The sequence below is a fragment of the Ambystoma mexicanum genome, chromosome 2p (genome assembly GCF_040938575.1).
Source record: "Ambystoma mexicanum isolate Mex_15411 chromosome 2p, UKY_AmexF1_1, whole genome shotgun sequence".
Classification (NCBI taxonomy): domain Eukaryota; kingdom Metazoa; phylum Chordata; class Amphibia; order Caudata; family Ambystomatidae; genus Ambystoma; species Ambystoma mexicanum.
The window spans coordinates 942,709,591-942,724,389 of NC_090923.1; the positions used below are offsets into that span (position 1 = coordinate 942,709,591).

At 45.4% G+C, this 14,799-nt stretch overlaps 1 protein-coding gene and 1 non-coding gene across 5 annotated transcripts in view; both read right to left on the reverse strand.

The window, feature by feature from the left end:
• EML2 (EMAP like 2) overlaps nt 1-14,799 on the reverse strand; it is a 511,359-nt gene that overhangs the window by 50,913 nt on the left and 445,647 nt on the right. For all 4 annotated transcript variants that reach the window (XM_069644710.1, XM_069644712.1, XM_069644711.1 and 1 more), the window contains one exon: nt 10,633-10,730. In XM_069644710.1, the coding sequence (XP_069500811.1) occupies nt 10,633-10,730 (98 nt within the window). The remainder of the gene's footprint in view (nt 1-10,632; nt 10,731-14,799) is intronic.
• Nucleotides 13,819-13,925, reverse strand: LOC138568558 (U6 spliceosomal RNA). The gene has a single exon (XR_011302890.1). It is a non-coding gene; the product is annotated as a U6 spliceosomal RNA (small nuclear RNA).

A 14,799-nucleotide genomic window follows, 5' to 3' on the forward strand; every position in this document is an offset into this window, starting at 1 on the left:
TACTGGCTTCGGAACTTAATGTGCCATTCCAGATAAACATATTATCCCACTCTTCCATATCTGCCAGCATACACAACACATTATTTTATCTCACTCAGCATTATCTGTCAAAATTAGAAGTCCCCAGAAGCGATTCAGTTCACACTGTATACTATTAAAGAAAGCTTTACTCTTAGGGCGTCAGCACGAGTTGGGTGGTATCCGGGCTGTAATAACCCCCAACTGCAATAGCGTTAGCGCCCACCGGTCCGACGGTATTACTGCTTGGTCAAGGGTAGGGCATTTTTCTGTAAATCCCCATTGGGTCCACCTCTCTGGTGCCAATACCGCACACTAATGCAGCGGGCGGTAATACAGGGCGTTAAATGGGATTTTCACCCCCAGAAAAAAAAAGCTGGCGGTAAAACAGCCCATTTAGCACCCAACTCGTGATAGGGCCAGCCCTTAAATGTGGCGGTAATACTGTTACTGCTGCATCCAAGGGCAACAGCCCAACTCGTGATGAGGCCCTTAGTATTGGTCCTCATAACAACAACAGTGGTCATTGATATAAAAAGGCACACCAAGGTTATTCGTCTCTTGGCTTACTCATGGAAATTGTAATGCAACTTCCCATCTGGTGCAGGGGGAGTCCAACATTTGTCCTATGGGTTTGAAGGGAGGTGGCAGTAAAGAGAAGCCAATAGCGGATCCTGCACTGAAAGCCGGAGGAACATTTCATCTCCACAAAATTGAGTGGATATCAGAGGTGTACTTTCTCTTGCTCCTTTATGGGCGAACAACTGCATACTTCGAGAGAAAGCACAGAGCCTTGATTAGAGTGGTAGAGCACATGGCTGGTGCTTGATGTAATCTGGGGGGGGATGGGTGATCGAAGCGGGCAAAGAGGGAAAACCTTTGGCATCGCCATTGCTTGCTTGCGCAAGACATCTGACTGTTGGGGATAGTTTTGGGCATTAGTCTAACTTGAACCCTAATCCCATGAACCCTTCACTGGACCCCAGAGACTCTGCCTGCATTTTCTACATCATCCTAATTACTGTAGAACTGCAACCTGAACTATTGAGCAAAAGGCCTCAGACAACTTAGGGCTGGACAATTTTAGTTAGGGATCATCTCTGTGGACCATAAGTGCACCATACTTGTCTAACCTTTCCTTTGCAGGAGTTTCTGTTGTGTATTATGCCCTATAATAAAGTGAATGTATATATGAATTTAGTTTGAGTGTGCGATAAGTCTACCTCCTAATAGTCAATTTTCCTATAGTGTGTTTTGGCCGTAACTGAACAAACTGTATTTTTATACATCCTGTCTGAATGTAATTTGTGACTCCCATTGTGTGATCTCATTGTGGACCCCTTACAAGCTCACCACCTCTGAAGACCTTAGCCTAGACCGCCTGTCACTGCTACCTAAACTGGTTTGACTACAGCTCCCCAGATTTGTTCCTGTCACAATATAGGTTGGCCATCTATACATCTGTCCACCAGGCAAGAGTATAGAAAATCAGTCCTAACACCCAGATACCCCAACACTTCATTACGCCAATGACTATCCACAATAACCATGCTTTAATTACCACTGTAGTCACAACCCACTTGACCATTCAGACATTGTCCAGTTTGTGACCAATGACGTCCGGTACATTTTAGGAATGTTCTTATGTTGATTCTCACATTAAAGGCCAGGTGGAAGTACAAAGGGCCTCTTTACAAATGCCAGTACTGCTGGTAGTTATGCTGCATTTCCACCAGGACCTTTACTGCTACCTTCAAGAGAGAATGTACCTCCATCTAAGAGTAGGTATTTATGCGATGCATGGATTCTGAAACCCAAAATATGGTGGAGAAGGGGAAACTGGGGGCATTCAGAAAAACTGCCAGTTTTACCGTTTCTGGCATACTGTGAGTCCCAATGTCATCCTCATGCCTAAAAGTCAAGTCACCTGTGGGTAAGCTATTCTTGCTCTGAAATGAGTCCCTCATTGTTACCATAAAAAGCACAATCGCCACACAAGTCATAATCCTTCCTAATCCCGGACCAATTCCCTAGAAGGTATTAAGAGTAGTGTGCCCCTTTTAAGGTGTGTTGCATCCACAAATAGAAGCGTTGTGAACACGATCTGCCTAGAGATTACTGTGCGGCAATGCTTGGGACTGGTCGTGCTCTAGACCAACAGTACTTAAAAAAAAGTACAGAGATGTGGAAGAAGGTGTATGTTGCTTACCTGTAACTCCTGCTCTCAAGCATTGAATCCAAAGATGGCCCCCTGGAAGGGGCTAGATACTCGACCCATTGGTTGGGGCAGAATGCACCCAAAAGTACATGGGTTACCAAAGGGAGCTTAAAATGATTATTCTAAGCTATAATACTAAAGCTACTGAGGATTCCCAGCCTGTCAGCGTGGAATATTCAAGGCATGTGAATCCATGAAAGATCCAATGCTGGAGAACAAGCCCCATAAATCTAGTGCGGTCGTAAGGTTGCCTTTTCCAGTACTGAAATGGCGTTGCGCATCACAGTAGAGGTAAAGGACGTATGCGCTCTTAACTAAATTAGGCAGAATGTTTATAATTCTTTGCCCTTGTAGTCTAGTCGAAGTTTAATCTGTATTTTAAAGCTTGATTTAAGCACGTAATTTTAAAAATGGTATGTGTGTAAGCTTTTTCTGGCTGAAATAATGTAGATTTGATGAATAAAATGTATGAGCCACATCACACAGAGCACGGCATCGCGCCGCCCAATAACCCACTGGAAAAATGTCAATCACGAATCATATGCAAGTAGAAAGGATACATTTGGAAATGTAACAAGAGTGATATTCCTTGCATAGCGCAATTTACGCCAGGAAGGGACCTGGGTAGTGGGCCCACAGGACAAAGCTAAAAAAATTAGAAGAGAAAAGTATGGGAGCTACAGGTGGAAAGATCTTAAGACTTTTTAGAGAAACAGGTTAACTTAAGTTTCTGAGTAATAGACGCTTTTATTCATTTCTAAGACATTCAGGAAGTGAGCTCCGTTTGTAGACCGAAGAGAGCGATGTGGGACACATGTTTTGAATTTCTATGTCAATGTCATGTGCCTTATGGTGAAGGGGGTTATGGGGTAGACAGCCTTACATTTCACCAGTTTTGGAGACGGGGAGCCAATGCAGCTGTAGAGGAGTTTAGTACAATTCTGGCTAGAGAATTTGTGATTCTCTGAAGCCTTAGGCACAAGTATTTAGGAATACCCAGGATGATTACACTTCCATAGACACCCTCTGACGTTGCATTTTGCTGAAACTGCTGACTAAATAAACGTAGGTGTAAACGTTTCTGAAGTTGATCTAATTGGCTAAAACACAAGCCAACTATTTTGTTGCTCAAGAGGTGCGGCCGCTTTAGCTAATGTCCATTGACATAGAAAGGACAGGGACCTATGTTTATGCGCAGTTTGATCAAATACAATCCAAACTATTACATGCAAGGTTGGGGATACCTCATGCAAACGACTCCCAAAACATATCTGAGTGTAAATCAAATTCAGGGTGCGTCAGTCTCCGGTTATGTCTCCGGTTATACTCCCGTGTTCTGCTAATATTAGTATGTTACATCTGCCAACCAGCCAGAGGGCTTCCAAAATATGGATTTGCTCTTTAAATCATAGCACAGGCCTATCAATGTGCCAGCTTGTCAGTTTAAGCCTTGTAATGCTAATTTATTACATGCCAGGCCATTTTAAAATGCCCCTAGTTAATCATATTGGGCCAATTTCCACAAGACACATTGCACATTTGCCCAATTCAAGTAGAGTGAGGTTGGTTTTCACTATTCCAAAAAGTGTGCCCCACGCTGCTTCCATAATGCCTTAAGTAACTGGTCCCATGTCACCTTCCAATTCCCTATAAATAACACCCAATCCCTCACCATCCACCTGATCTATAGACCACCTGGTCCGCTCGGGACTTTCAAGGAAGATTTGCATAGCCTACTAACGAACAACGCGAAAACCACCTCACAACTACTGCTACTAGGGGACTTCAACCTAGGGTTTAATGATCCAGCAGACATGCATGCCTCCACCATAGCCAATACTATCTCATCACTCGGACTCTCACAAAAAGTCAACCTACCCACTCACCTGAAGGGAAGAACCCTAGACTGGGTTGCTGATGCTAACTGCTCAGCGGTCATCTCCTCTACCACACCACTACCTTGGACCGACCACTCCCTGGTCTCATTTAACCTACTGACCGCCAGACCACCTACCACAACTGTGTCACTAGCACCACCCTGCCTAACAAGAAACAGGAAAATATAACAGTAGAAAGAATCATCCCAGCCATCCTTCCAACGCTAAACGCACTGCCAGACAATCTAGATCCCAACACACTAGTTCACGAATACAACAAAATTATGTTAAATACCATGGACAAAATTGCCCCACTTAAACTTCGCACCAGCAAGCACAAAATCCATCTAAATAAATGGTACACACCTGAACTCAAAGCCCTCCGCCTAAAAAAAGAGAAAATGTGAATCTGCTTGGAAACTATGCCCTTCCAGTGAAACGAAAGCCACTCTAGATACGATTTCCCGTCAATACAAAGCTAAACTCCTACAACAACCGCATTGCCAATTCCAACTCAAGCATGAAGGAGCTCTTCTCCATATTGAAGGAACTTGAGTCACCCATTGCCACACCCGACACCTGCACCAAGGACCAGACCTGGTGCGCAGACATCCAACAGGCTTTAGCAAATAAAATAAACACCCTACAAAATAAAATTCAACTAAAAAAAAAAAGACTCCTTAAACCTCACCAACCCTCCTACACCTCCGCCTAATGTTTTACCAAGCACACACACTAATTCATTCTCCTTCTCTAAAACTACCACCCTGGAGGTCGAGAAAATCATACTCTCTCTCAAACCCTCAAACTGCAAAGGCGACATCTGCCCTGCACACATAATCAAGGACGCAGCCAGAGACCTATCGCCCTTCATTTCCAAACGTATAAACGCATCTTTCTCCTCAGGTAGCATCCCCTCCAACTTAAAACAATCCTGGGTGCTCCCCCTCCTTAAAAAGCAGATGCTTGATCCTCTCATCCCCACTAACTACCGCCCCACCACCACGGTACCCTTTCTACAGAAAAGCTTGGACAAAGTGGCCTATGTCCAGATCCAAAAATACCTAGAACTACACAAATTACTAGGCTCCAGACAATCAGGTTTCCGCCCACTACACGGCACGGAAACAGCCCTCATTGACTTGAAGACCCAAATTGATGATCTGAAGGACAAGAGAAAGACAGTACTCCTCCTCCTACTTGACCTCTCCGCGGCATTCGACCTTGTCGACCACAAGGTCCTCTGCAGACACCTGGACTCAGCCACTCATTTCTCCCCAGAAGCCATCAGATGGATTGAATCCTTTCTGAGCGAGAGAACAATGAGAGTCTTCTCCCCATCAGCAGCACCAGACCCCTCTCCTATTACTTGCGGAATCCCGCAGGGCTCATGCGTCTCCCCCACATTATACAACATCTTCACCAAACCTCTGTTCAACCATCTGGATCATCTGGGTGTCACCTACACCAACTACGCAGATGACACTCAGATTCTCCTCCCACTTTCAGGGGATCACAGCAAGGACTGAGAGTTGGTGAAGAGAGTGTATCTCATCATTCAGGCATGGATGGCATCTCATGGCCTATGCCTGAATGATGACAAGACAGAGCTCATCATCCTGGGTACCCCCGCTAATATCAACAAATTAGGCCTTGAATATGCCGAATTCAACATAGACGGCAACATTATCAAAGTATCCAGGGAGGTAAAAACTCTCGGCTTTTACCTGGATGCCACTATGTCATTCACTAAACAGGTCAACTCACTAGCATCCACCACTGCGTACACCTGCAAATTAATAAGAGCAGGCAGACCATTCCTGCCCAATGATAGCTGTATGATCCTGGCAAGAGCACTCATACTCTCCAGGCTCGATTATTGTAATGCCCTATATAGCGGTGCTAACAAAGCTATTACCCATAGGCTACAAATCCTACAAAATAATGCCTTGAGAGCTGCCCTCGGCATTAATAAAAGAACACATCTCCACTACCAGACACCAACACAATTGGCTCTCCACCGACAATAAAATCAAACTAAAGTTGGCCTCCCTAACCCATAAAGCCCTCAACAATGCTGCCCCCAGTTATCTGATGGACAAAGTAAAGAGAAAGTCATCCATCAGACAACAAGAACTATCAATTCCAACTGTCTGATAATTCCCAGATTTAAACTCTCCACCATTGGAGGCAACAGCTTCCCTGTGAAAGCTGCTACATTTTGGAATTCATTGCCACAGAACCTGAGAGCCGATCAGGGGAGTTGCTAGGTCTGGAAAAGACCCGGGGCTATGCTGATGTCGGAACTGTTGGGACTGGGGGCTAGCTAGTCTTTTGGCTGTAGCTCCTGAGATTCTATCCGGGGCTACAACCAAAAGATCAGGGGCTATAGCCCCCTTAGCCCCCCCCTGGCAACGCCCCTGGAGCCGATCAACCCTATTTGCACTTTAGAAGGAATCTCATCAGTCATTTGAACTCCAACAACCCCCATATTTAATTATACATTTTACACCTCTGTATAGATACGGATACTTTCTGTTTGAGGCCTTTGCCCTCGCCATAAACAGACCCTGTACATATCTGTATATTTCACTCCTTTGTATAGATATTGATATTTCTATGTGTGAAGATTTGTATATTCTTTTTCCTGTAATCCTTAATTGCAAATGTCTGTAACCTTATCTCAACTGTATATTTCTGTAACATTGTAAGCCTCGCATATTCTTTCTGCCTGCGCCCTGCTGCCCCTGGGTATGGTGCGCCATAGAAATATATAAACAAACAATTGCCCCCATAAATGGGTTCTATGCCACTTTCCTAGTGCCCTCAGAAACTACCCTCATATTTATGCCACAGTGTCCCTGAAACATTACACCACAGTGAAAATGGCAAAGGGCAATTGTCCACGGCAATAGCACAGCACACAGAAAATGTCCCATTAAATTGCTCCAATCCTGCAGGCCATCGAATAGCATAGAAAGTCCCGGAAAAAGACTTGGGGAGAACCGGTTTGGGCTGGCAAGTGGTATTTGGCCTAGCACTTTTGTCTAAAGTGCCAAAGTAGCGGTGCTCAGGACAGAACTGAGGTGCATACACACTGGAAGTGGGGGAGTGTGCAGCCAACACCGATGGCAAATTCAGACAGAAAGAGTCCCTGCTCTTTCTCTTCCAACAAGACTAGAGCCGTCCCTGCGGGTTGGTGCAACATCTTCCGTTTAAACTGGTGAGCACCATAAGGCGACTGAGGTCTATATGCGAGGGACAGGATGCCTGTGGCCGGATTGGACGACAACAATTTCTGGGGCCTTAGTTGAATCTTTCAGCTGTGAGAGATATTGATTGGGATAACGAGAGAAGAATGAGTGATTGTTAGCCACGAGGTAGACCCAAAAAGATTTCAGTAAAATATCAGAAAAAGAGCCTGTGCAGGTGACAGGGGTTGGGCAACATTGGAGAGAAAAGACCTATGCTAACTAGCCATCGGTGTGGGCCGCACACCCTTGGATGCCAAGGGGATTTATTCAATTTAATGAGTTAATTCATGAGTTTAACGAAATGATCTTCAAGAGAATTACTTGTGAGTGATAGTAATTATATTATTTATTTGTTCATAAATTGCTTAGATTATCAGGAATATTCTTATTAAGCAAACAACAAAATATCAGCAAAAAAAGGGCGATGCATTTCGGATATAAAAATCCTTCGTCAGGGCCCATTTGCTTCTACATTCTACTATGTGCACATTAGAAAGATGCCACAAAAGGATAGCAATTGAAATCACATTAGTATGCATTAATAACAGGGTACCCACAAGACACACACAAAACACTGAAAAAAATATACATTGTGGAAAGAGAACATATTAGAATACCACCTTTCAAAACATTATCTGTTGTCTCTGTCGATCTTATACATTTCTGGGCAGTATCCCAGTCTTCATCACCTTACTCAATCTAGATATTCCAATAATGTATATTATCACAATTGCATATCCCTAATTTTTTACACCCAGTTAGGTTATCTGTGCCCGAGTGGTATGTTGTGTGTACGTCCGTTACAGGTAACCCATTAAACTGTATGTAAGCTTGTACGAGCAGCAGTGAAGGGATCTGTATACTCATATTGGCTTCAGTTGTGATCAAGAGCGCCATTTGTGGAAAACTCATGTCAGCATATCTCTCCACCGTGGTGCGGGTTAAGGAGTATCATGCTAGTGTCTCGCCATGAGCAAAAAGTCTGACCTAGCGTCACCAATATCCGTTATCTGGAGCGTATAAAGAGTCAGCGTGCAGTAAGCCGTTTAGAAAAAGAATAACATACAATGCTTCCGTTATGATTCATCAACTAAATTGGGTTTCACTGTTCCTGTACCGTAATCTATTCGTTGATCCTCCCTGAAACTGGTAGCGCGTGTCTACACAGCGTGCTCGTACCGCGGGAGAAAATAGTACAAGTTCTGTTGCTGGTTTCCTGTTGTGTGTTGTCGTGGCAACGCCCCTACCAAAATCGCCGGTTGCATCATGTGCCGTCGGCCAGCTTGGTGTGGGATGAATTGTAAATCACTTGTAATATGGAGTATAGGGGGCAATGCATGTATAGTGAAGTTGGCGGTGTTCACAAGGGTTGTCAATTATGGTGTAAATATGTGTTAGATATGTAATTGTCTACTATGATGTACTATGAGTAGACATATGTCATTGTCTACTCATAGTAGACAATGACATATGTAACACATGTACACCATAATTGACAACCCTCATGAACACTGCCAACTTCACTTTACATGCATTGCCCTCTATACTGCATATTACGAGTGATTCGTAATTCATCCCACACCAAGATGGCCAACGGCACACGATGCAACCGCCCATTTTAGTAGGGGCGTTGCCACGACAACAAGATCCCAGCAACAGAACTCGTACTATTTTCACCTGCGGTACGAGCACGCTGTGTAGACACACGCTACCAGTTTCACGTAGGATCAATGAAAAGATTACAGTACAGGAACAGTGACACCCAATTTAGTTGATGAATTATAACAGAAGCATTGTAGGTTATTATTTTTCTAAACTGCTTACTGCAGCGCTGACTCTTTATATGCGCCAGATAACAGATACTGGTGACGCCGGGTCAGACTTTTTGCTCATGGTGACACCCTAGCATGATACTCCTTAACCCGCACCACGGTGGAGGGATATGCTGACACGAGTTTTCCACAAACAGTGCTCTTGATCACAACTGAAGCCAATAGGAGTATACAGATCCCTTCACTGCTGCTCGTATGAGTTTACATACAGTTTAATGGGTCACCTGTAACGGACGTACACACAACATACCACTCGGGCACAGATAACCTAAATGGGTGTAACAAATTAGGGATATGCAATTGTGATAATGTGCATTATTGGAATATCTAGATTGAGTAAGGTGATGAAGACTGGGATACTGTACAGAAATGTAAAAGATCGACAGAGACAACAGATAATAATGATGTTTTTGAAAGGTTGTATTCTAATATGTTCTCTTTCCACGATGTATGTTTTTTCTGTGTTTTGTGTGCGTCTTGTGGGTACCCTGTAATTAATGCATACCAACGTGATTTCAATTGCTATCCTTTTGTGGCATCTTTCTAATGTGCAAATAGTTGAACGTAGAGGCAAATAGGCCATGAAGAAGGATTTTTATATCCATAATGCATCAGCCATTTGTTGCTGATATGTTGTTTGCTTAAAGAAGAATATTCCTGATAATATAAGGAATTTATGAACGAATAAATAATAAAATTACTATCACTCAAGTAATTCTCTTGAAGATCATTTCGTTAAACTCATGAATTAACTCATTAAATTGATGTTAGCCTAGGTCTTTGCTCTCCAATTTTGTTCGTGGGCCCAGCACGGTGGCACATTATAGTGGGCTGCACCCCATTAAATATATACATTTTTTGATACCTTCATATTAAATACAAGACTCTAAACACCTTGAACTAAGTGGTGCCCGCTCAGTCCTGATCTCTTAGGGGTTGGGCAACAAGCTTGCTTCATCATCTGACCTCACTTCCAACTCCCTGCCCAGAAGTCCGACGCAACTTTCTAGAAGTCCTAAAATTGGCAAGATATCCCTCTCTAGGTTGCATGGAACATTGAAGAGTCAACCGCCCCTGCATGAAAGTTACACGCAGACGGCAGGGCGTGGAGATGGCGCAACACAGGCTCCGAGTCACATAAATGCAATCAGGAAATACATGAATGGGCCACTGGACAGGCCAGTGGTGGTCATATGCGGCTGTGTAATGACTTCTTGTACTGTGCAACTTACAGTTTTGACCAATGTTACTGTTCCAATAGGTCTTCAAAATGCACGATTTGCCACACATCGCTACATGTCAAATCAGACGGAACAGCTACAGACAGGACTGTGGGCTGGAAGCCTTGCTCTGGCACCCACAAGCCTTGTGGGACTCGCTGTTCATGGGCAAATGTAATCAGAGCAGTGAAATATGCAAGGTGCAATCCTTACCGAGCATCTCCCCACGCGGCTGTACTTCCGGCCATCCTCCGTCACAGCATAAATGTAAACATAGTTATCGTGTGACCCAATGGCCAGGTAATTCCCATCTGTTCAAAAGGAGAAAGAGAGGTGGTGAGGAGTGGGCATTCAAGGGCAGCTAATGATACTGGGTTGACGGCAATAACTACTAGAACATGATTTGGGTCTAAGCCCCACACTCTTCCACCATGCTTGGTGTGAAACCAGCACAGTAATGTTAGAACCGTGCTGGTTTCACACGCAAGTGTATGGTGTGCAACGCAGTTTAATCAACTGACAAGGACACAGGACCTTTGCAGTGCTGGAAATGGAAAAAAAATGTACTGGGGGAACGGTCACCCCTTTGGAGGTGCAGGGCTGTGGGAAGGAGGGGGGGCAAGGGGCACGGCTCCCAGCCAGGTAGTGCAACACAGCAGCTCTTCATAGAACCCATTCCTGGCGATTTGCATAAAAACAGAGCATTATGGAACATCATAATGGCCACAATTTTAAATGTTATGTCTTATAGTGATTCAAGAAGAAAACACCTTTAAACGAATAATGGATTCTTCTGTTTTGATTGGTCACAATATTCACTCTGATAAAGAGGTCTGTAAATTGCAGGACATGTATACCAGTTTGGGCAGCTGCAACACTGTATGTGAGGCTTTGGCAGTTTGTGCATGGAGTCTTCTGAAAGCTCGTTGAAGAATGCGCTTCAATGATCAGACTGCTTTCAGAAGACTTTGCAGCACTCAGTGCTGGTCGGCTAGTTGAGGTGCAGGATCTGGGAAGAGTCCTGTGCTAGCCCCTGTTTCTGGGGCACGGTGCGGCTCTCCGGCAAGAGGTTTTGTGTCAGAGTGCCACTCAGTCTTGTTCCGGCCCATTCCCTTTGCTGGTCCTTTATGTCAGATGTGGTCAAGCAAGGAACGGGGTAGTATCCAATGCCGAAACGCCTCACTGGGCTCGGTCACATGCCGCAGGGGAACTGGGGGGTGGAGGGGAACAGAATGACAGACAGCTCACCCCACACCCCAATGGGAGGGAATGCACCGACACAGGGATGTGACAAAATGTCACTTTACAATCAAGTTTCCCAAGCACAGAATTGACACACAAGTCCTCCGTAGCATGGAGAAGGCTAGGCAGGACAAGATTCTAAGCGCCCTTATACCGCCGGGTCCGGAGCGCTATAGAAATAAAATAAACAAACAATGTTCAGACAAAGGAAGCTTCTTTCTTGCAGAAAGGATTTCCTCCGAAACTAAACACAACAGCGGATTAAATATTAAAACGGAGCGTGGGAGCTCCTCTACTGAGGATGAACATGGGTCAGAAACCCTGTTCTATGGAAGTCCTTCCACTCAGGAGGGTCTATAACCATGTTTTAGCTCTCTGCATCCTTCACAGAGGAGCAATGCCATTTGCATATCAGTCTGGTGCCATCCTCAAGGGCAGTCCTGCATCGAAATGCCAGGCAAAGAACAAGAGTACCATAAGTGGTTCTATGTAACTACATCGACATGTGTTTTTTCAAAATATTTTTTTAAAGAAATTATTTCGAAAATCGATGTAAAGGTTTATATTTGGGGGGTCTCCGCCCCTGCAATCCCCACCTCCCTTAATTATAAACCCTACTACGACCCCCTCCCCACCTCTTGTAAACCTTTATCCACCCCCCCAAATAGTTTGATTTTTTAATGCAATTTTTTTGAAAAAAAAACACCAGCGTATGAAGCAATGCGATAACCCATCAACAACCCCCGACAGACAGTGGATTAAATAGGATGCTTTGATAGTGGGAAAGCATGGGAGTGTGGCACAGATTCGCGGCGAACCAGGCCTTCATTACAGGGATAATGGAGGCCTGGGGGGATTCTGCGCCGGAGTGACATCGCATGCATCAGTCCCTCACACTGAGGTTAAATGCAATCAGCTGGGCCGAAAAGAGACATAAAAGTTGATACTGCGTTCCGTTTTCATACACAGAGGGTGGTGTTGCAGCTCGGGTAAGATCGCGCAATAGGCTGAGAGCAGTTGCAGGGATGCAGGGGAGTTGCTAGGTCTGGAAAAGACCCGGGGCTACGCTGATGTCGGAACTGTTGGGACTGGGGGCTAGCTAGTCTTTTGGCTGTAGTTCCAGAGATTCTATCCGGGGCTACAACCAAAAGATCAGGGGCTATAGCCCCTTTAGTCCCCCACTAGCGACGCCCCTGCAGGGATGTGTGCGCAAGCTGCAAGGCAAAGGTTACATTCATTCTTCAGAGGTCCTAAGTGCTAGTTCGCTGGCCAATAACAAGGATGTTCTTTTAGGCACCAGCAAGTGATTGAGATGACATGGTCGCTCTACAGGCAGTATACTTGTAGCTACAAAAAAAAGACAACAAATGAGGAAACCATTTGCTGCAGGGGCTGGGATGCAAACTCCTGGCAGATCTGTAGGTAGATCCATCTAGGAGCTTCCAGCCAAGGAGTCTATAACAATAAAAAGGGACAAACAGAAATAATGTCAGAACGTGAGGCAAACTGCGGTCATTTCAAACAGGCTCAATACTGGGGGTGTAATGACATGCCTAGATAAGTCTCCAGGCCTTTCTATAGGCTTTACAACTCCAACGTTCTCAATGACGGCAGACGCGGGGGCGCGAACACAGTGCAACGTGATCATTTGCCCTAAATCACACAGTGCTGTGCAGGTGGACAGGGGAGGAGGACCTGGTCTACTAAATCTACATCCTGCGGAAAGGCTAGGTATATTTTCCTGGACCCTAGCTTTATGGAGACACGGACACGCACACAAACATACGGACACACACACACACACACACCCCAGCCCTCCCCAAGGGTACACGTGGAAGAGCAGTCAATGCCATGGGCGTAGTTTTAGGGGGGGTGGGGAGGGTGTGCAAGGGTGTATGTCCCCCCCTCCATCTTCTGTGGCACATCATTTTGTCCCATTTATTTGGCAGGGTCCCTTTTGATTTGGATGTCATGCCCCACCCCTCCCCTCAACATTTTCAGCAAACTTACTCCACTGGTCAAGGCTGCCCTCTCCAGAAGGGGGCAGGGTGCTAAACAACTGGGGAACATGCAACAACACACAAGGGAACAATGCCCCCGCATAGATTCTTTTTTTTTTTTTGGCAGGCAGAGTATATTTCCGTCCTGGTATGTCTCAAAAATATAGAATGCATCAAGAATTTGCGTGTCATCTTCGCGCAGGGGACATGGTAATCTTCTCTGTATCGTTCCAATTTTAGTATATGTTCTGCCGAAGCGAGCACCCCAGGTAGATTTTAAAACATTCTCTACACACCTGTGGCATACTACATTTCAATGTATGCTGAAAGCGGAGTAGCTTTTTTAGTTAAGGTGCTTTAGGGCAGGGACTTTCCAAAAGCCGTTTCAGAGTTCAGAAAGCAGGGGTTTTCGGGGGTGTACCGCAGGAGGTGCAGCTGCCAAACCGTGGCCGTCAGCACAAGCCCTGGGTGTGCTTGGTTGGTGCCCACTGCTGTACAACAGGCCCAACGTCCTCCACTGTGACAAGCACCTGCATAAAGTTTTCGGGTGGGATTGCAAATGACCCGTCAAAGCTGCAGCCCAACCTTGAAAATGCCGGGTGTGCCGGTGGCCGCCACGGGCCAAGTCAGACGTGCAGCCAGGGAGGAAGTAACAGATGCTGCGAATCAGTGCAACTCCTCTGGTAGCCAAGGTTGCAGCAGAAGTGCAGACACCAACCCAGCAGCACTAAGAAGGGGGCAGGTGTCGGTGGAGAACATTACCTACTGCCAGTCTGTTCCAAGACAGAAGGGGTCTCGGACACAAGGTAAGCCGTGCAGCGGCTACGAAGCGGTAATGCGGAGCACTGGAGATAAGGAACTCGACTGAGTCCACTACGTCAAGGAAACTTAACCTCGTGGTTCTCTGGTCATGTGACGCAAGGTCTGGAATGTGTAGAGCCCAACAGTAGGTGGCTGTCAGGTTGTAGAGTTCAGGTGCAGACCCTTGATCTTTCATATCCAACGACCTCTTCCAGCTGCTGTTGGGAAAGTTCCAGTGAATGACTAGAAGGATACAGTTATCGGGTCCTTGGTGAAGATCCACCTTCCAATCTGGCACACTGCATCTTTCAAACATTTGTTGACATTTGGTGACCGT